We start from the raw sequence: 23,188 nt of genomic DNA on the forward strand, positions 1-23,188 counted from the left end.
GAGTACTCCTAACAACAATAGGGAGGTTGGTGTTTAAATATTGAATGTAACCAAAGTAAACAGAATGTAAAATGAAACTTATCAGTTACAAGGTAGGGGGTGGGGGGGGCGGGATGGGAGGTGTACTGTGTGGGGTTTTTTGTTTTTTTTTTGGTGGTGGTATATGGGCACTGGTGAAGGGATGGTTGTTTCAACACTGTAGAACTGAGACTTAAGCCCGAAAGCATTGTAATCTTCCACACGGTGATTTAATAAAATAAAATTAAATTAAAAGAAACTGGGAAAAGGATAAGAGAAAAGAAAAAAAAAATACCTCACTGGCAGACCTCCACTACCCAGCTACCACCACGCACCAGGCTGCTCTCCAGACACAGCATAAGACACTTAATACCCATTTTCCATAGTTTTCGCACCATATCTAATGGGCTTCAAATATGGTGTGAACCATGGGAACACCCGTAAGGGCGATTAGAGGCCTCCCTAAAAGCCTCCATTTCCCTCAGAGAACCCGGCAAGCTACCGAGAGTACCCCGCCCGCAGAGCAGAGCCTGGCAAGCTACCCGTGGCGTATTTGATATGGCAAAAATAGTAACAACACTGGCCTCATTTGCCTGACACCGAAAGAGCCCCCGATACGGCAGCGTTAAGAAGATGAGCAAAGAGTGGCTGATAAAATCGCAGGGACAAACTAGACTGCCAAAACGAAGAAAGACTAAAATGACTGTCTATACTTCCAACGCACGTACGCTGGCGAAGCATCCATCAAGGACCTGGTGCAAGCGCAGAAGATCAAGTATGTCATCACTGGTCTAACGGAAACGAGAAGGCATCAATCACATCACGCCATTTTAGACACAGGAGAAGAACTGTTCCTCGGAACATGCGACAACAGAGGCATCGGTGGCATCAGTGTCCTTGTCAACACAAACTTGGCCATGAGCATCGATTCATTCGAATGCCTAACAACCCGAATCCAACGATTACGCTTGAATAGATGTGACTCACTGCTGGCAGTTTCTATCTTTGTCGTCAACATCCAACTACGATGAAGAAGAAATTGAGAGCTTCTACATGGAGCTGGAGCAGTTCTATAAAGAAGACCACACCTTCTACAAGATCATTGGTGATTTTAGTGCCAAGATAGGACCGAGAAAGTCTCCCAAAGAACTCCACATTGGGTTCCATGGTATAGAATGGAACAAACAGGGTGAGAGACTGTCTGAGTTCATCATGTCCACCAAGACCATCCATGGTAACTCACAGTTCCAGAAGGCCAAATCTAAACGTTGGACATGGGAGTCTCCCGGTGGACAGTTCCACAATGAAATCGACCACATCATATTCAATCGAAGGTTTTGCCTGATTGATGTTGCTGTTGTCCCAAAATTCCAAACGGGATCAGACCACCGTCTCCTTCTACTTTTCTGGGAAAATTCTACTTCCCAGAGCAGAGAGAAAGGTCTGCAAAATTTAAGTTTAAGAAGAGAACTCCCAGAATGACCATCAACTGGGAGCTCTTTGGCACTATTGCGGCAATGTGGGAAGATGCTGTCGTTGACAACATTGATGAGGAATACGATTGAATGTTCAGCACCTTCATGACTGCATGAAGAATGCCAAGAGTGGGAAAGCCACAAACAGACGCCTGTCTTCGGAAACTCTCGAGCTCATTTGCTAACGTGGTTTGGCCTGAGCCTCAGGCAACCACAAGCTAATGTCCAAGCTCACAAAGCTGTGCAGTGAAGCGATAAAGGAAGACATCAAAGAGGAGGAGCATCAGTACTGGCCGATGTGGCAGAAGCCGGGAAAAGTATTCGCAATGTTCACCTGTCCTTCGCCAACTACAAGACCAAGATGACTGCCTTCTGGCATCCTGATGGATCTATCACATCTTCCAGAAGGGCAACGGAGAGGATTATTCACGACTTCTACTCGGATCTCTTTGACAGGCACATCCACCTGCCCACATACCAAATTCCGCAGGATGGATATGTCATTCCCAATGTCCTCCCTTCCGAAATCCAACATGCCATTTCATTGGTAAAGACTCGTACAACACCCGGTCCAGATAAGGTCAGACCCAAACACCTGAAGAATCTGCTGCCACTACTCGTCAATACACTGGCTCAGCACTTCACACACTACCTGTACATATGCAAGGTTCTATCCCAGTGGAAAACCAGCAGGACTGTACTGTTATACAAGAAGGGAGACGTCCAAGATATTGGCAACTATCGCCCAATTTGCCTGTTGTCCATCGTCTACAAGTTGTTCACTCAAGTCATCCTGAATATAACAGGCAGAACACTAGACGAAGGACAACCACGTGAGCAAGCCGGGTCCCGAAGAGGACTCAGCACCGATCGACCAGATCCACACCATGACCAAGCTCACTAAGTTTTTGTGAGAGTTCGAGATGCTGCTCTGTCTAACATTCATTGATTTAAAGGAGGTCTTTGATTCTGTTGAGACTGAAGCAGTCATCGAAGCCCTGGCCAAACAGGGCGTTCAAACTCAATACATCTGGATCCTCCGCGAGCTGTTTTACAGATTCACCACCAGGATCTCACCATTCTACAAAGAAGTGATCATTGACATAAAGAGAGGAGTTCAGCAGGGTGATACCATTTCACCGAAACTCTTCAGTGCCACCCTCAAGAACGTCATGTGACAACTGGAATGGGAAGGAATGGGAGTAAAGGTCGGCAACTACACCACCTCTGCTTTGCTGATGACATCATTCTCATAACACCAAACAATAGCCAAGTGGCACAAATCTGGCCAACTTCGACTGTGAGTGTGGAAAGGTTGGACTGCAGCTGAATCTCACCAAAACAATGTCCATGACAAACAAACTAGTCCCTGACGTTCCATTTGCTCTCAATGGAACGAACATCTCTGAATGCAGCAGCTATGTGTACCTGGGTCGAGAAATCAACATAAGGAATGACTTGGCACCAGAACTGCGCAGGAGCAAGAGAGCAGCATGGAACACCTCCAAGAGAGTCGAAAAAGTGGTTAAGAGAACAAAGAACCTCTGGCTCCGGGCACATCTTTTCAACTCCACCATTCTTCCTGCACTAACATACGCCTCAGAGACCTGGGCCCTATGAAAACAGGATGAGAACACTACTCGGGCATCCCAAAGAGGAATCAAAAGAGCTATGCTAGGAGTATCACATCTCACTCAAGTGAGAGAAGGAATCCAGAGTTCCAACCTCCGTCGATGGTCAAGAATCAGGGACGCTGTCTCATTTCTGTCTCGTTTGCCAAGGCGTCAAAAATCAGATGGGCCAGACACACAATGCGATTCAGAGACGACCGCTGGACTAGAGCTGTTACTGACTGGATTTCACGGGACGTCAAAAGACCCTGCGGCCGCCCACCAACCAGATTGTGAGACTTCTTCATCAAAAACCTGAATAACAATGGTTTGAGGCTCTTCCTGTTCCTAGAGCGAGCAGATATCATTGGGCTACACTAGCAAGCGACAGGGACAAATAGAGACGTTACTGGCACTCGCTCAAGCAAATCGAAGATCAATGGGATGACAAGTGATATAAGTGACAAGTGATGTGGCTGTGCTCAGGGATTCCTCCTGGCCCTGTCTCAAGGATCTCTTCTAGTGGTGCTCTAGGGACTATATGCATTGGTGAGGGGAAGACGGGGGTTTGAACCAGGGTTGATCATATGCAAGGCAAGCGCCTTAGCCTCTTTATTACCAGTCTGGCCCTAGAGTTGACTTTTTCCCCAAAAAAACCAGCTTCATTTTAGTAACTTTAGAATTATGCTTAAGAATACAAACATATTAGTTTGAATTGATCAGAAATCAAACATATTCAATTTGAATTTATGGGTTTCTACATAGGAAAATTTAAACTACTTTCAAAAAATTTAAAAATTTGATATCAGATTTCTCTTCAAAAAGTCTAAGAGGTCATGGTGAAAATATTCAGTAATTAAAAGAAAAAGTGTGGCTGGGGATACAGCTCAATGGCAGTGAACACATATGAGGTATTGGGTTCTCTATAGCACAAAAAATTTTTTTACATTGCCTAAAATTGTATATAAAAGTATTTACAACAAAAAACCAGCCTCAATATGGGATGCCTCAGAAACTAACCAAACTTCTACCTGTTTAGAAGAAAAACTAAAATAATTTCTAGGCTGGTTAAAACATGACTGAAATCTAAGAGTTTGAGAATAAAAAAAGCCTAGATGCTTATTGCAAATATGGTTTGAAACTAAATGAAAATGTCAAACATTAATTTTAATTCTTAGAGGAGAAGACATACTCAAACAAGGAGATAATAAGAGTCCCAAACACCTAATTATATTAATTAAAACTGAGGAAAGCAAAGATGACAGAGTAAATTCCTTGTTTGATTAAATTCCTTATTAAATAGATGAAACCAAATTGGCTAACTAAATTGTGAAATATCCTTTAACAGAATATCATATGGCCAAAAATTACTGAGGAAGGATTTCATGGCCAGATATGAACTATCTATGGGATAAATCTATTCTGGGGGACAGCACAAGGCTCAGAGACATATGCTCTGCATGTAAGCGGCCATCCTGGCACCCGGAAGTCTGGACACTGCTGAGCCTGGCCCAGGTGGCCCTGGCACCATGAGGTCCAAGCAGTGCTGCACCCTCCGGCTCCACGTTGAGCTATCCAGCCCAGTCAGTTGCCAGGAGTGGACCAAGGGTCCCTGAGCAGTGCTTGGAAGGTTCCCCAAAAGTAAAACTCATTTTAGAAGGGTGGTAATATACAAAAACTGAGCTACAGCATGCTATGATTTCTGCAGCCAGAGGAAAAAGAAATATCGTACAGGGCCAGGGAGACTGACTGAAAGCCCTAGGCCAAGGTCACGGTGCCATGACTACCCTGGAGAGGTGACCAGGCAGTGGACCGGTGGGAGGAGAGAGCACACTTTACTGGAAATAAAAGACAATGAACTCTGCCCATTTTTAAAAACAAACTTCAGAAGAGATCACCTTTGCAAACAGAGGCTAGAGGCCCATTGCCAGCACCCCATGGGGACCTGAGCGGGGCTGGCTGTGTGGCTCCCTGCCCCAGCACTACTGGGCCCAAGCACGGCTGAGCATCCTGGGAGTGGCCCTCAGACTCCTGAGCACTGCCAGAGGGGCCCAAAAATGAAGATGTTAATGTATTCTTTGTTTTGCTCTTACTTTCAGCATCAAGTGTACATTCACTGAAGACTATTTATAAGGGAATAACACAAATTAAAATAAAATTCAATTAATGATCCTGAGCAACCAAATCTTTTTTATTTTTTTTATAATTTATTTATTTTTTAATTGGTGAGTCACAGTGAGGGTACAGTTACAGATTCACACATTTTCATGCTTGTTTTTCCCTCATGCAATGTTTGAGAGCCCATCCCTCCACCAATGTCCATTCTCCACCAATTATGAACCCAGTATCCCTCCCACCCCCCAATCCCATCCCCCCACCCCACCCCGCCTCTGTGGCAGAGCATTCCAATTTGTTCTCTCTCTCTCTCCTTTTGGGTGTTGTGGTTTGCAATAGGGGTACTGAGTGGCCATCATGTTCAGTCTCTAGTCTACTTTCAGCGTGCATCTCCCTCCCCGCTCGGGATTTCCAATCACATTTTACTTGGTGCTCCCTTCTCTATCTGGGATGACTTTCCCCCAGCGTGTGAGGCCAGCTTCCAAGCCATGGAGCCAACCTCCTGGTATTATATACTACTATTCTTGGGTATTAGTCTCCTACTCTGCCATTTTATATTCCACAGATGAGTGCACTCTTTCTATGTCTGTCCCTCTCTTTCTGGCTGAGCAACCAAGTCTTATGTGAAAAAAGTTTAGTTTTTATTTAGAACCTGACCAAAGTGAACTAAAAACAGATAAAAAAGTTAAATTATAAAGTTCAAACCAAAAGTTTTAAATTAAATATAAATATTAGAATAAACCTGCAGTTCTCAAACGAAAGAAAGACTTTTAAAGATAATTCTGATATATGTGACTACATAAAAATTACAATCTCAGATAGACCAAAAATATATAAATTTAAAAAGCATACTTCTTATATAAAATTTATGTAACAAATAGTGTATGTAAAGATAGATCAAAATATTATGTAAACTTAAAATCTGGACAAAATACTCATAAATATGAGATTAATATCCTAATTAATTTGGACTTTTGTGCTACTCCTGGCAGTGTGCAGGGTTTACTCCTGGCTCTGTGCTCAGGGATCACTGCAAGCAGAGTTCCGGGGACTATGCGAGGGGATAAACTGAACTGGGGTCAGTTGTGTGCGAGGCAAGCACCCTCTCTCTGGCCTCAGGGTAGGTGAGAGGAGACAGAATATATATTAAGGTAACTAAAATTACAAAAATGTTCCCTGATTTCTATATGCTTAGCAGTATCTAATGGGAAGAGCTCGTTCCCTCATGGCCATGGCACGGGCACTAGTGCTGCCTTCCCTCTTCCCCGTGTCCCTGTGACTCAGGCTCCGTGACACACAGTGGAGCACGTCGGCCAGGGCAGCTCTAGCCCAGCGCACTGGCCAATGGGAGCACTGTCGCTCAGCACACTCTGCAAATGGCATTTCCATGACACATTTGTCTGCCCAGAAAACCTTCTCATGAGACCTGATAAGCCACAAACCACCAGGTGAAAGCAACTGCCGAAATCATCCAGGAATTGATAACCCTGGCATGAAGAACCCACTTCTCCTAGACCCTCCCCAGCCCCTGCTGAGTTTCCCAGAAGGACGTTTTTAACAGTATGCTCCTACTAACAACTAATAAAGGAACTTTACAAGGTTGAGAAAAACATGGCGTATTGTGTCCCTGGGTCCAGCATGTATACAATACACAAAGAAACACAAAACACATGTACAGTACCTTCCTGAAGCTGTGTTGGCTTAGCTGAATTTTCCCCACTCATTAAAATAACAAAAGATGCAGCTGCTCGAACTGTAGCCTGCCATGTTGACATGGCAACGGGTGGCTCCTGGCACGGAAAAAGGGCCCTGTTGTTTATGGGAGATCCCACAGTATAAACACATGGCCTGCAGAGGGAAGACACAGAAACAAAGGGGAAAAATCTTTAAAATGAGTTGTCACTTTCTCACTACTACCATAGTAGTGAAGGTTAAGTTGTGTTTTCAAAGACAAAACATTTGAGGCTTTGTAGTAAGGGGGTCCAGAGCATTCTGAACTGAAGCTGCCAAAGACTACGTGAATAGCTGACCAGCAGTTTCTTTCAAATGAATTACTTAAATATGTAAAGAGAGTTGTTTGTTTTTAAGGAGAAAATATTTTTCAAAGAAGGTTTTTAAAACTAGTCTGCCAAGTTAACATTTATATTACCCTTGGCCCTCCCCTTAGGCTCTTACCGACTTCAAAAGGAAAAAGTGTTACAGAAGTTCTTGCAAATCTTTTGGAAAATAGTCTGGAAAGGAAAATATGTTTGGAAGATCACTGAGATATTAGTGTTTGGAAAAACAAGCTGGTGGTCTCAAATCCAGTGCTGGCAGGCAGACACCCCCCAATTTGGAAACCGCCATCTCGAATGGAACCTTGTGGGAATCCTTGTGGGAATGCCAAGAACTGGGTTGGCACGTAAGTAGGCCTGTGTGCCAAGAGACCAGCTCGTGAGGGGGAAGGCCAAGGGCAGAGTCTTTACCTAAGCAACTGTGGAAAGCAAGACATGATACTAGCATTCATTCTGCTACAATGAAGCAATACGAGCCACTGATACCAAGAGCCACCAGGAAGCTGAGGGAGGCCAAAAGAAACCCATTCGTTTGACACTGCAAAGTAGAAGGCATAAAAGCCAACACCCCCAGACAAGGTCTCAGGAACGTCTTATGAAAAGTATTTTTAGCTTTTCAGGAGTGAAGACAAATATCTATTAGTTGCCTTGATCAACATCACTATGAATGAACATTTATGGCATGTCTATAATTAGGGCTAGAGCGATAGCTCAGTGGGTAGGGTGTTTGCCTTGCACACAAGCAACCCAGGTTCGATTCCTCCACCCCTCTCGGAGAGCCCAGCAAGCGATTGAGAGTATCTTGTCTGCACAGCAGAGCCTGGCAAGCTCCCCATAGTGTATTCGATATGCCAAAAACAGTAACAACAAGTCTCACAATGGAGACATTACTGGTGCCCACTCAAGCAAATGGATGAACAATGGGACAATAGTGACAGTGACAGTGACTACAATATGCAAGAATGCATGGAATGATGATACCAATCTATCAGTCAGGATCCAGTAAGGAAAAAAGAAACCAGCCCAGATCTTAGTGAACAAAGGTCAATTAATAAAGAGAACTGGCCATCCAAGTCCTAGAAGTGAAAAGCCAATCAGAGGATGGGGCAGTAACTCAGATTAGCCACACACAAAATCAGAGATAGAAAAGCTGGTGGGACTGTGTTACACAAGCCCTGTCACCTGGCAGAAGCCAAAAGCGGAGGTCATCCTATGGGCACTGAAACCACAGACAGGACTCAGTCACTGCTGGAGAAGCCAGGCAGAGGTGGTGGAGAAGAAAGAGCTGGCCTATCACCAGTGACTCCTCTTTCCCCACTGAACTTAGCAGAAAGCTGGGAGCACAGGAATCCCAGGGAATGAGCCTCCTGTCACTCAGTGATGCCAGCACAGCAAAGAGAAGACCTAAGAGCCAGCAAGCAGGATGTGCACTTGGATGTGTGCCTGTGAGCAGGCTCAAGGTCCAACAGAGGGCGGGGTCAGGAGGTCAGACATCCAGAAACATTCATCTTGTCTAGACTGTAAACTTATTCGAAGACTCTAGGAAACTACCTTGACTCCTTTAAGTCACACATAAAAGAATGATGAGAAGGGGCCAGACGTGACCTCCACTATGCTGGTTCACAAACGTATTCTGCATTCAAAGTTCACAGATCCAAGGCCAAGGCAAGGGCTCAAAGATTATTCTGAATCCCTTATAAACTTCAATGGGCTCTAAGCTCCACTCTGATCAGCCGGATTCTCAGTTCCATGGCTGCCTCGGGCTGTGGAAACAAAACCCGTGAGAGAAGGCAGAAGGAAACTCCTCCAGACTGGTGGAGGGAAGCTACACAACATCCCCTCGGAAAGCCGGGGCAAAAGTCTTCTGAAAATTCTCAGAAATGCTTTGATTTGTCCCCGAAGCCCACCTTAGAAAAGCTCCCAAGAGGGGCTGGAGAGATAGCACAGCGGGTAGGGCGTTTGCCTTGCACGCGGCCGACCCAGGTTCCAATCCCAGCATCCCATATGGTCCCCTGAGCACAGCCAGGGGTAATTCCTGAGTGCAGAGCCAGGAGTAACCCCTGTGCATCGCCAGGTGTGACCCAAAAAGCCAAAAAAAAAAAAAAAAGAAAAGAAAAGCTCCCAAGAAGGAAAAATAACATCACTTGGGAAAAGACTGGAATGCCACTGCTTTTTCTGACCATGAAAGACATAAGGAATCAAAGGTCTCCAGAGCCAGAGGCAGCTGCCTTGCATGCAGGTTCAAATCCCGGCACCACAAGACTGGGCGCCTCGACACTGCAAGAGTGGCCCCTGAGGACAGAGTGGTCCAAAGCAAAGCTTTCTGTCTCACTGAAGAAGGATGAACCCCACAACTGCTCTTAGCTGCACGTCCTATGAGTCACTTCCAAACTAAGTAGATGGACGATGACACAGAAAGTGGTAGGCTCTAGTCTGCAGGTTTCCAAAGACTTTTCCTGTCTCTCACAAAGGGAAGCAGATCTCGTATTCTGTTCCTACGTCTACGTTCTCTTACTTTTGTACTCAGTCTCAATTCTTAGGGTAATTCGGCTGTTACGGATCTATCCCAAATTCCCGCTCCTGCTGCAGTGAAGACACTCAGAGTAGGAACAGAGACCTCTGCCCCACAGGTAGCGTGACGTCAGTCTGTCAACAGCAACCCTGCAAGGGAGTCTGAAGGAGGCCGGAGATGCCTGTGAGCCAGCAGGCAGCTCCCTGAGGGAGATCCTGAGCAGGAAGCACACAGCAAAGCTCATCCAGAGTCCCTGGCACTTAAAAACCACACAAGATGACAAATGAGTATAACTTTTTGGTTTTGGAATAATTTACTATATAACAATAAATAATAGTATTTTCTCAGTTTTCAGACCAAAAAAATAAGATGATCAAGCTATAAAATGGGAAAGGATATTCAGTAAAATAATCAAGTTTGTAAGAAAGGACAAAAGAGAAAGAGTTTCACCTCTTTACTATTTGAGGGGGTTTACAACCACTGGCAAAATCTCCTGGAGCCTCCGTCCCTCTCGGAGAGCCCGGCAAACTACGGAGAGTATCCACCCAGATGGCAGAGCCTGGCAAGCTACTCGTACCATATTTGATACGCCAAAAACAGTAACAATAATGGGCCTCATTCTGCTGACCCTGAAAGAGCCCCCAATACAGCAGCATTGGGAAGGATGAGTCCTTACTCATCCTAAAATGGCTGCTAAAATGGTTTGATGCTCTTCCTGTTCCTGGAGTGAGCAGACGTCATTGGCCTACACTAGCACGCGACCGGGATGAAGGGAGACTTTACTGGCGTCCACTCAAGCAAATCGATAAGCAACGAAACAACAGGTGATACAGGTGATACAAGTGACAGGCAGGGGAAAACTGCATGGACCTGAGGCTTGTGGTTTACTAATTGAAAATAGTTTTGGGGGCTGGAGTGATAGCACAGCGGGTAGGGCGTTTGCCTTGCACGCGGCCGACCCGGGTTCAAATCCCAGCATCCCATATGGTCCCCTGAGCACCGCCAGGGGTGATTCCTGAGTGCATGAGCCAGGAGTGACCCCTGTGCATTGCTGGGTGTGACCCAAAAAGCAAAAAAAAAAAAAAAATAGTTTTGAAGGGCTTGTGATTTACTAATTGAAAATAGTTTTGAAGAGCAGGAGTAAAGTCTGACCAATCTCAGAAATCTTGGGAACAATGACTTCATAGAAGTATTAATGTTGCCAGGAAATTTGAGTTTGGTGCCACACAAATGAGGGATGAAGTCCTCCTATTGATTGGATTTAAGAAGAGTGTATGATCACTATCCTACTTCCCAATTCTCTATTTTTCCCTTCTAAGAACGTTAGCTCTATATTCCCCTGTTCTGGAGTTCGTCCTGACCTAGAAGGTGCTTTCTATAATATTACGTCGTGGCACCTAGCCCAACACCTGCGCAAGCTCTCTGAAAACACTCAGCTTCGTCTCCCACTCCCTTCACATTGCTCTTCTGCTACCTCCCGCTTTAGATGTCTGGTGCACCATTTCTCTACAATCTGTCCTTCTAGTTTTTCACTCATTCTCCAGAGCAATCACTCTGGAAGTGTTCTCAAGTCATCTATCTAAAGTCATCTCTATAAACACCTATGTCTGATAGACACTAAATCATTCTCTTACTATAACATTTTTAAGAAGGAAAAAATACATAAGAGGAAGGTTCCAAAGCAAAGTGTCTTTCAGGTTTTTGTAATTTCAACAGCTTTTATATACATATTCAGGACATGGTCAGATTTGACAAAACACAGAAACTATACCCTCCCCCAATCTTATTTGATGTGGTGTTAAAAGATAATACCTTTAAGAGGAGTTTATATCATAAGGGCATTTTTATGACTCCAAGTTTTCACTAAACCTTTTAGTCTCTACTGCAGGTGAGCAATCTTTTTGCTTTCCTGTACATAAAAATAGAAGACCAGGACTGAAAGAAAATGTCAACTTTGATTATGTCTCCCCAACACACACACACATACACACACACACACACACACACACACACACAACAGTACAATCACGAAGACCAAGTTTCATCAATCATACCAAACATATGGCCATTCCAAGAAGAATGCTACTTTGATTTGTTTTAAAAACAGATTTTGGATAAAATAAAAATGGACTAGACTAAATGAAAGCATTTTAAAGTAAAATATTCACTACCACTATACCAAAAGCATTTTGGTACAAAAAGATAAGCTGCTTATAAAAGTACACAGTAATTATCATCTGTAAGTCCCTTGTGAATACTGAATTTATATGGAGAAGACACCTAGAGATTCCCTCATGGGATCTCCTTATTTCACATGGAGCTGTAAAAGAACTTCCTAAAAATTATACAGCCAGTTGGTTGCAAGATCTGAGGAGCATTAGGTTTCTCTAGGGTCTCATCATCCAGACCCTTCTCAACATGCTCCACTCTTGGGTACAGGTCACAGTCATCTCTAATTTTCTGCTGATGTTTGAGTATTCATTGGGGGTAGAGAGAAGGCTGGTTATCTTTATTACTAACAAATTAAGTTAGTCCATCATTGTCTTTCTCTTCATGACTCACCTGGGATTCCAGGAAACAAAAGGAGATCTAGAATGTGCAGCAACAGGAGAAAGAGGCTAAAAAAGAACCTTCCAAACCTTTTCAAATTTGGTACTGCTTCTTTCTTTGCACCATAAAATGATATACAGAATGAATGGGTATTTTTCCTCCTTTTCTCAAGATCTGTATTAATTTGTTGAAGCAAGAACAAGAAAAGACACAAATTAGAAATAGTCCTTTCCATTTTCATTTCAAATAGTTTGGGTTTTTTTGTTTGTTTTGGTGCCACACCTGTCGATGCCTGGAGCTTTTTCCTGGCTTTGTGACTATTCCTCCTGCCAGGGCTCAGGGCTCATATGTGGTGCTGGGAAATGAATCAGGGCCAGCCCTACGCAAGCCAAGTGTCCTGCCCACTGTACTCTCTCTCCAGTTCAAAATAGTCCTTTCTCTAGATGACTGGTTAAAGAAACTTTGGTACATCTACACAATGGAATACTATACAGCTGTTAGGAGAAATGAAGTCATGAAATTTGCTTATAAATGGGTAGACATGGAGAGTATCATGCTAAGTGAAATGAGTCAGAAAGAGAGGGACAGACATAGAAGGACTGCACTCATTTGTGGCGTATAGAATAACGTCACATGAGGCTGACAGCCAAGGACAGTAGATACAAGGGCCAGGCGGATTGCCCCATAGCTGGAAGACTGCTTCATGAGCAGAGGGGAGAAGGTAGATGGAATAGAGAGGGGATCACTAAGAAAATGATGGCTGGAGGAATCAGTTGGGATGGGAGATGCATGCTGAAAATAGATAATGGACCAAACATGATGACCTCTCAGTGTCTGTGTTGCAAGCCATATGCCCCAAAGTAGAGAGTATGGGGAATATTGTCAGCCATAGAGGCAGGGGAGGGTGGAAAAGGGTGGAGTATACCGGGGATATTGGTGGTGGGGAATGTGCACTGGTGGAGGGATGGGTGTTTGATCATTGTGTGATTGTAACCCAAACATGAAAGCTTGTAACTATCTCACTGTGATTCAATAAAATAGGAAGGAAGGAAGGAAGGAAGGAAGGAAGGAAGGAAGGAAGGAAGGAAGGAAGGAAGGAAGGAAGGAAGGAAGGAAGGAAGGAAGGAAGGAAGGAAATTCCCTTCTGTTCTAAAATCCCTTCTGAAACATCTCCTGCTCACTTTAATTTTAATACTTTCCTAAATTGTGTGATACAAACTATTTTAGTAGGGGTACAACTTTTAGAGGGGCTATATGTTTTAATATCTGGTTTTGATGTCAAATTAAAATTACACCAGAATTCTACATCTTCCAATAGCTGAGCTAATAAAGGTAATATTTTGAGAATTTCACCTTGATCTTTTCCTTAGTATTTTGAGAATTTCATCCTGGTTTTATCTAAATCAAAGAAACACAGCACTTTAGGAACTTCCTTTTTTTTTATTCTTTAATTGTAGTTTTAAAAATGAATGTCTTATATGTAACCAAACTATCCTCTATTCATCAGTTCACATGCAGGGAGGGCAACAGTGTAACTGAGATCTAACCCAGCAGGCTCCTTGGCTGCTATTATGACCCTACGGAATAGGATAGAGGCTACTATTTTGGAGATTTGGGGTCAGCTGTGTGATTGGGGGCTACTCTCAAATCTGCTCAGGGGTCGCTCCTGATTCTGTGCTCAAGGGGCACACAAGGCCCTGTACTATGATCTAGCCCCAACTATGATCTTTAAAAGATTAATTTATTTACCTCTTCCCTTCTCCTTGCTACTGCTGCTACCGTGGTGGGGTCCAGGTACCACACGCTTGTTTGTAATGCTCTGGCTCACTGTGCCACACACTGGGTGCTTTGTAAAATTCATTTACTTTTTAAAATTTAGTCACCATCTATCACAAAGATACTCCTGTTTAGGTGTCAGGTATACGATGTTCCCACTCCAAACACCAATCCCTTCACCAGTGTCCACTCTCCTCTACCCATCCGCCTGCCTCTGTAACAGGCACCTTTTAAAACTGAATGTCTGGTGCTGTGGTGGACAGAACTGCTACTGACAGGGCTCCACTCTACTGCCTTCCAGCTCCCTTCCTCCCAGTGACCCTGGGCTGTAGTCCTCTTTCCCTTGTAAGACCACAGCCCCAGGCAGGCTCCCTACTGGGCACTTGTTTTCCCTGTGCTATGTTTCTTTAGATCTTGCATCTAAGACAAATTATCCTATGTGGGTCTCTCTCCCTCTAACCTCACTCAGCATCATACTCTCTAGATCATCCATGTAGCAGCAAATTGTACAAATCTTTTCTTATAGCTAAGTAGTACTCCACTGCACATAGATATACCATAGTTGCTCTATCCACCTGCCCTTGGACACCGGGCTATTTCCAGCCTTGGGCTAGTATGAATACTGCTACAATGAACACAGGAATGCAGATGTCGTTTCTTCATTGTGCTTTTGAACCCTTGTGGTATATACAAAGGAGCAGAATTACTGGGTCATATTGAAGCTGGACTCCTAGTTCTGCAAAATGGCTGGACCAGTCAACATTCCCAACAGCACTAGGGGTCCTTTTTACCTTCATCTGTACCAACACTGCTGACATGGGTTTTAATGAGTGCCAGTCTCTCTGGTGTGAGGTAATATACTGCACTTGTGTGTCCCTGTGATAACGATTTAGAGCACTTTTTCATATGGCTTTTGGCCATTTGTATGTCTTTGAGGAAATTTTTGTTCATCTCTTTTCCCCCTTTTTTGATTGGGTTGGACTTTTCTTTCTTTCTCTTTTTTTTTGTAAAGTTATCTTGGATACTAGCTCTTTATTAGATGAATGGTAGGCAAATACTTTTTCCCAGTGTGTGGGCTCTCTTTGTATTTTGGTCCTCACTTCCGTTGGGGTGCAGAAGCTCCTTAATTTAGTGTAGTCCATTTATTTATCTTTGCTTCTGTTTGCTTATCCATTAGCATTGACTCCTTAAAGGGGCCTCCAGCTTCAATGTTATGGAGAGTTCCACCTGTTTTCTTCAATATAACATAGATTCGGGTCTGATAATGAGGTCTTTAAGCATTTTGATTTGATTTTTGTGCATGGTGTTGGAAAGGGATCTGAGTTCATTTCAGCCGTTTTCCTAACATCATGTACTTTCCTTGCTCCACTTCATGTTTTTCTTTTTTGCTCCTTTATTGAAGATTAACTGCCCATACTCCTGAGAGTCTGTCTCTAGACTTGTAGTTCCATTCCAATTATCTATTCCATGGATCTGAGAGTTTGTCCTTATTCTAGTACCATGCTGTTTTACCTCTTTATAGTACAGTTTGAAGCTGGGGAGAGTGATGCCTCCCATCCTTTTACGTAGGGTTGCTTTCGCTATTGGCGGTGGCGGGAGGGGAATGTATCATTCCATATGAGTTTCAGAAGTGTTTGATCTATTTCTCTGAAGAACATGCTCAGTGTTGTTCCAAGAACTGCACTGGATCTGTATGCTGCTTTGGGAGTATTGCCATTCTGATTAGATTAATTCTTCCAACTCATGAGCAGGTAATATGTTTCCATTTCTTCACGTCCTCTTATTTCTTTTAGTTTTGTAGTTTTAGTACCTGATTTTCTGAGGCACAATTGTGCCTGCAATTTGCATTATTTGCCATATAGAAAAGCCATGGATTTTTGCATGTTGATTTTGTACCCTGCCACTTTACTATACCTATTATTTTTAACAGCCTTTCTGTAGTCTCTTTAGGGCTTTTTAAGTATAGTATCATGTCATCTACAAATAAGGAGAGTTTGACTTTTTTTTCTGTTTAGATGCCTTAATATCTTTTTCCTGCCTGATTACTTTCTGTAAGGACTTCCAATACTATGTTGAATAGTAGAAGAGAGCGAGAGTGAGAATTCTGTCCTGTGCCTAATCTTAGAGAAAACTTTTCAGTTTTTTACCACTGACTATGTTAGCTGTGGGCTAATGGAAAATGGTTTCAACTATGCTGAGGAAAGTTTCTTCAACTCCCATTTAACTGAGAGTTTTTATCATGAATGGTGCTGGATCTTGTTAAATGCTTTCTCTAATTCCATTGATACAATCATATGATTTTTATTATTCCTTGAACTGATATGATGAATTATGTTGACCTGTGTATATTAAACCATTCTTGCATCTCAACAATGAATCCCACCTGATCATGGTGTTTTTCGTTTTTTTTTGATGTGTTGTTAGATTTGATTTTCTAGTATTTTCTTGAAGATCTCTGTACCTGTGTTCATCAGGGATACAGGTCAGTAGTCTTCCCTTTATTGAGGTGTTTCTGTCTGCTTTTGGTATCAGGGTAATGTTTGCCTCCTAAAAAATGTTTGGGAAGAACATTTTTTCTTTAGAAAAAAGTCAAGTTATTATTAAGTCTCCATCCTTTCTAACTTACCAAGAACACCTTTAACATTCTTGAACCTGTCCTTGTTCTCATCAAAATATTGCTTAAGGGCAGATACACATTAAACAAAAGCAAACATTTTTCAAAGTAGTGTATCAGACCACTACTTATCTCCTTGTTCGGACTGTCATTTTTTAAGATCACCTAAATTAACCTAATATCTGACTGATGGAGGGGGAAAAAGACATTCCAGTTCAAGAACTGCCACAGCTGCACAATGGCTAAGCCACAGAGGAAAAGCGTGGCTTTTATGCTTCCAGATATTAAAATTCAGAAACATATTAGAATAATAGTAAGGATAAAGCTTTTCACACTACAAGAAAAAGCAGTCTTTGAAGGGGCTGCAGAAATATGCAGGGATATGGCACTTGCCTTGCGAACAGTCGACTTGGATTTGAGCCTATTATTTTTAACAGCCTTTCTGTACTGTTAGAAGTGTTAACCACCATACGGTCCCCCAGCACTGCCAGGAGTGATCCCAGAGCACTGAGCAGAAGTAAGCCCTGGGCACAGTAGGGTGTGACACAAAAGCAAACAAAACAAAGGAACAATCTTTGATAGTTTCAAATATATTTTTAGTTCTCTAGAGAACATTGCTATCTTGTAAAAAATGTTATCCCTTAGAAGGGTAAGGAGACACTGATTTATTTCCAATATTAAGGTAATTTTTAAGTAGAATTTATCTTGCTAGTTTTATTATTATTTTGGCTCAGAGGCTATACCTAAGTCTGTTCTCAGGGACCACACCTGGAGATGCTCAGGGGACCATATACTATGACAAGATTCCAACCATGGCCACATGCTAGGCAAGTGCCTTAGCTTTTTGTACTAACTCTCTGGCTCCTTAGACATATTTTCTAAGTTCAAAATGATACACAAAGTTGCAATATATAGTGTTCCCAATTATTAATATCCCTTGTATTTATCCACTGTCACCCCTTGCTCATCGATTTGCTCGAGTGGGCACCAGTAACGTCTCCATTGTGAGACTTGTTATTACTGTTTTGGCATATCAAATACGCCACCAGTAGCTTGTCAGGCTCTGCATGTGGGCGGGATACTCTCACTAACTTGCTGGGCTCTCCAAGAGAGACGGAGGAATTGAACCCGGGTCGGTCGTGTGCAAGGCAAACATCCTACCCGCTGTGCTATTGCTCTAGCCCCAAGTTATAAGTAAATCAATATTTATAGAGCATTATAAACAAAACCAAGATTTTTTTCCAGTTTCATTAATATTTCTCTTCCAGAACACTGTATTTTTTTTCAGTCATATCCCTCTAGTTCTTACTTACCTGTCATTCAATCAATCCTATTTTATTACCTATATCTGTAGCCTTATGTCTGACAGATTTCTCCAATCTAAAGATTTTATAATTTCACTGTGCATGCCATTCTGTTTCCTGACCCATTTTTCCTTTTTAAGCAAGATAATAAGTACAATGTCAATATTATTGATTTCTTAAAAAAATAAAGCAAGGGGACTGGGAACATGGCTCAATGATAGGAAATATGTCTTGTATGTGCAAAGCACCTCTCCTCTCCCCACAAAAATACCTAAAAATAATTATCAGATTTGATTAGCCTACAAAAGGAATGACTGAATAAATCAGTGTTTATGGTCAATCTAATATTGTCAGACTGAATAATTATACCACTGCTATCATGAATATAGAATTTTGAACATATTTGCATATTTATGGCATTTCCCCTATGTGTGGGAGGTGGCTAGGCCATTCTTGGAAGTGCTCCGGGATCACTCCTTGAAGTACCTGGAGGACCATATGTGGTGCCAGGGCTGAACATGGATAGGACGCTGTGTGAGGTAAGCGCTTCACCTACCTCACAGGTGTTTCTCTGGATTTTCCCTATTTTTAAATTTAATTTACCTATTTATTGTCTCTTTTAAAATTGATATACTGGTAGTTTGCGAATTACTGAACTGCAGAGAGACAGCTTAACACTTTTTATGTATATGTAATTTACCATATCTACCACCAAAATCCCAGAAACAAAATTTGTTTAGTTCCTTCCCAATTTGATGTTTTGCTGTTGACTCATTGGAGAGGTGGCAAGGTGGGCAGGGTCAAGGAGGGGGTGGCACAGCTGGCAGTGCTCAGGGCTTACTTCTGGCTCTATGCTCATGGATTACTTCTGGCAAGTTCAGGGAACCATGTGGGGTCAGAAACATATAGGCAATCTCCCTCCCTGCTGTACTGCTCTGATCCCTGTTGTGCTCATTTTTATTTGTTTATGTTTATAATCCTGTATTGCTATTTATCACTTTTCTCAAAGCTTGACGTTTTTTGCTTTCACTGTAGGCAACTTTCTTTTAACGTTTCTCATAGTATAGAGGCAACTTCCTTAGTTTTGGTTTACCCAGGAAAGCCTTTATCTTTTGAACGATAATATTTAGGGCACAGTATTCTAGAAGGGAAGTTTTTCTTTTAGAACTCTCAATGTATCTTTCCACTTTCCCCCACACTGTAGGTTTTTGCTGAGAAATCTGATTAACTTGAATAGCATGCCTTTGGGTGCTACTCCTCCTAAAGACACAGCTTCTGGCAAGATTTTATTGTTGACTTTTGACAACGTGATATGCCTTCATACATCTTTTTACATTTAGAAATTTGTGTGTATACTCAGTTTCCTTCTTAGATCTAGGGAGGTTTTAGCTATTATTGCCTTGAATAGGTACTTTGTTTTAATCTCACTTCACTCCTGTGACTACCCATTATCCTTTTATCTGGCAGATTTCTCCAATCTCTCTCTCTCTCTCTTCTCTCTCTCTCTCTTCTCTCTCCTCCCTCCCTTCCTCCCTCCCTCTCTACCTCGGTCTCTCTCTCTCCCTCCCTCCCCACAAACTGATAAGCAAGGAAATGTAAAATGTGCATATGGTAACCAAGACATGTATATGGTAACCCTTGGAATACCCATATCTATAAACATTCTGCATGGCACTATTAGTCTCTATGCTAAAAATGAATAGTATATCTCAAATTCCAACTCATTTCCACACGGATCATTCTCACCTGTAAGCTCCCACCTCAACATCGAGAAACCTGGCTCCCATCACTGCCCATTTACTTACATAACTGCTCAAATCCAGCATACAGCCAGAGTGATATAAAAATTATTGACCTGTCCCCCAAATAATTTTACCAACTACAGACAGTACTTATGTGCAATTATATTACCATTAGCCTTACAGATCCCAGCCCTCTCCTAGTGACTTAGGTCACCCTCTTTCCCCCACTCCCTTCATCAGTAAAGTTGTTTCATACATTTTTAATATAATTGTTTTCTCATATTTCACATTCCATCAGGGGATCTTTTGGCCTCTTAGATGGTCATTTTATCTCTATATCATTATACAAAATAACTTATATTTTATACTTGCCTAAAGGATAGAAATGGAGAGAAGGGGCAAAGCCACTGGTGGAACAAAAAATTTAAGTATCAATTTGGCAATTTTAAGTTTCAATCTCCATATACTAAAAATATAAATTTATTGAAACCAATACAATTTATCTACTTTAAAATGCAGTGAAATCATCATGAACAGAAAAGAGCATGGTGAAAATGCAAAGCAAGAAATGTTGCTACCGCTCACAATTGAGACATAGAATAGTCTGGGAAATTCCAGTTACTTTATCAGTTTTTCTACTTGTAAAATCAGAATGACAAAAAGCTTTCACCCAGTGACATGAATAATAATATAGCAGGTAAGGCACTTGCCTCACATGGACAACACAGGTTTGATCCCTGGCATCCTGTATGGTCCCCGGAGCCGTAAGAACCAGGGGTAAGCCCTGAGAACCACTGGGGATAGCCCCAAAACAACACTAACAACAAAAACTAAAAAGGTTTTCATCCAATTTATGGTAGGTATGTCAAGAGTACTGTCACTCAGGGATTAAATATAACAAGTGTCAGTTTAAAATGTAGCTTTTCTATACTGGACAACATAAGCTCTTACCCAATTATATTTATCACACAGTTGTGAAAGTTTTTCTTTCACAGTATTATATCACAAAACCTTTCTAACCCTGATTATTGCTATTTGCTCTTTTCTTAAATAAATATTTCTCACTAGCAATCTGAGATTCCTAGGCACTTTACAGTCATTAAAATATTTAGTTACCAATATATACCTAGATTTATTCTTAAATATCTGGGGAAGCTTAAGAAGATTTGATTCAGGGAAGACTACCTTGAACAAAAAAAATTTCCCCTAAAAAAGATAAAAAGGAGAAAAAAACATTTTTTAAAATTTCCTTTTTAAAGCTTTTGTTATCTAGTAAGATTGCATAAATGCCATTTTATTTATCAACATACACTCAGAGACTTGCAAGAATCCAGTTTAAATTCCTGCTCTATCATGCATTTTACTGAATTATTGAAAGAGAAAATATCAACAGTAAATTTACCAAACCCAACCTTGCAGGAAGAGGGTCACTAATTTCTTTAGAGAAGATGAACTCAAGGACCTCTAATTTCTTTAGAGAAACCAGCGCTAATCCATAACTCATTTTTAACTCTGTACATGACATACAGTAAGATTCTCACGTCTAATCTAGAGTATCTGCTGAGAACTATTTGAGAGTAATAATGAGTATTTCTTCAGTATCAATAATTTTTTCTTACCTATAACTCTAGTACTCTAGTTCAAAAATGAAATATCTTAGAACAGAAAAAGAAAACTATTTTCTTTCCTTTTTTTTTTCTTTTTGGGTCACACCCAGTGATGCTCAGGGGTCACTCCTGGCTCTGCACTCAGGAATTACCCCTGGCCATGCTCAGGGAACCATATGGGATGCTGGGAATCACACCTGGGTTGGCTGCGCGCAAGGCAAACGCCCTATCCACTGTGCTATCACTCCAGCCCCAAGAAAACTATTTTCAAGCATTCACAGACAGTATTTTTTGGTTTTTTTTTCTCTTTTTGGGTCACACCCGGCGATGCACAGGGGTTACTCCTGGCTTTGCACTCAGGAATTACCCCTGGCGGTGCTCAGGGGACCATATGAGATGCTGGGAGTAGAACCCGGGTCAGCTGCGTGCAAGGCAAACGCCCTACCCGCTGTGCTATCACTCCAGCCCCAACAGTATTTTATTTTTTAACTTGAGAGAGAGAGAGAGAGAGAGAGAGAGAGAGAGAAAGAGAGAGGATCTCACACATCTGAGGAATACCACTAAGCTACATCATTAGTAGTCACAAACAGTATTTTGTTAAGTCTTATTGAAAACTCCATTTCTAATAATTTTATAAAATTTTGAATACAGAATAAGAACACCTGTTTCTTTCCCTCAAGACTTCCTATGACTATCCCATAAACTATTCCATAAGTAAATCACCACACTTTCATTCTGATGTACATTTGCACTAAACCTGTAATTTCTCAAAGGCTGTCTCTGGACTCAAGCAGAAATACGACAGGAAGGTAACTCATTTCTGAGCAGGGTGGGAAACTGGAGTAAGATTAGAGAACAGGAACAGGATCATTAGAAATTTTTTTTAAAATGCTTTAAATAAAAATGAAAAATTTATTTGAAAGGTGGGTTGAAGAGGAAATAGAAGCTATTTACTGAAAACACTGCCTCCATTAAGGGAGTCCAACACTATCTAAAAACAGATCAACATTCCTCTAGTCATATTGTAATAATTACTATATTGACTGTAATCACTAGTGTAAAGAAATAACTAAAACAATAAAAATAATAAAATTGAATAATTCTTGTATTCTAAAAATTCTGAAGTACTGTAGGAAGGGCAAGAAGGAAAAAACCAAGGTCTACTTAAATATATTCCTCGAAATCCATGCCTGATCAATTCCTTCTCCCCACACTGTAAACAAAGGGTCTTCCTGGCATTAATACCAAGAATCACAACCAAAAAACACAAATGAATAGTCTCAGCAGGTCTGACTTCACGCTTGTCAAAAACAGATCTTTTAGAGCTTTGGGGGCTCTGTTCACATTCTATGACAACTGACGAAGTCCAGGGAAATAGGACTGCCAAGAGGCACGCACAGAAGAAAGTCACAAAGCAGGGCCAGCTGTATTTGGAAGCACTTGCAACCCAACTTGCAGTGCTATTCCTCCCCGTGGGAACATACAGGGCTCTCAAGCCATCCGCAAAGACCTCAGCTGAGACCTAGTCTCAGGATTGAATCATTAGGTCTCCTTCTCAATCTCCAAAGTTAGAGAGAGTCTTAAAAGGTAACCTTTCAACATGAAGTAATCCTACTCAGAGTTGAGCACTCCTGGGAGTCTACTTTCTTCACGGGCACTAAGTATCAAGCGCTGCTAGATGGACCTATCGACGCCCCCTGGAAAGAGTACCCTTAAGGAACTGGTCTGCTGTGCTGAAAGGTCCCTTCAAAGGCTCATCTCCCAGTGCAGTAGTTTAATGGAGAGGGGAATAAAGACGGCCAAAATGACCT

General features: G+C 41.9%; 1 protein-coding gene across 9 annotated transcripts in view; it reads right to left on the bottom strand.

Moving 5' to 3' along the window:
* Positions 1-23,188, bottom strand: part of AOPEP (aminopeptidase O (putative)) — a 402,612-nt gene that overhangs the window by 312,581 nt on the left and 66,843 nt on the right. For all 9 annotated transcript variants that reach the window (XR_008628432.1, XR_008628433.1, XM_055125012.1 and 6 more), the window contains exon 3: positions 6,900-7,066. Coding sequence is in view for 7 of the 9 variants with exons in the window: in XM_055125012.1 (XP_054980987.1) it covers positions 6,900-7,066 (167 nt within the window). In the remaining 2 variants the exon portion in view is untranslated. The remainder of the gene's footprint in view (positions 1-6,899; positions 7,067-23,188) is intronic.

Source organism: Sorex araneus, chromosome 2, assembly GCF_027595985.1.
Source record: "Sorex araneus isolate mSorAra2 chromosome 2, mSorAra2.pri, whole genome shotgun sequence".
Classification (NCBI taxonomy): Eukaryota; Metazoa; Chordata; class Mammalia; order Eulipotyphla; family Soricidae; genus Sorex; species Sorex araneus.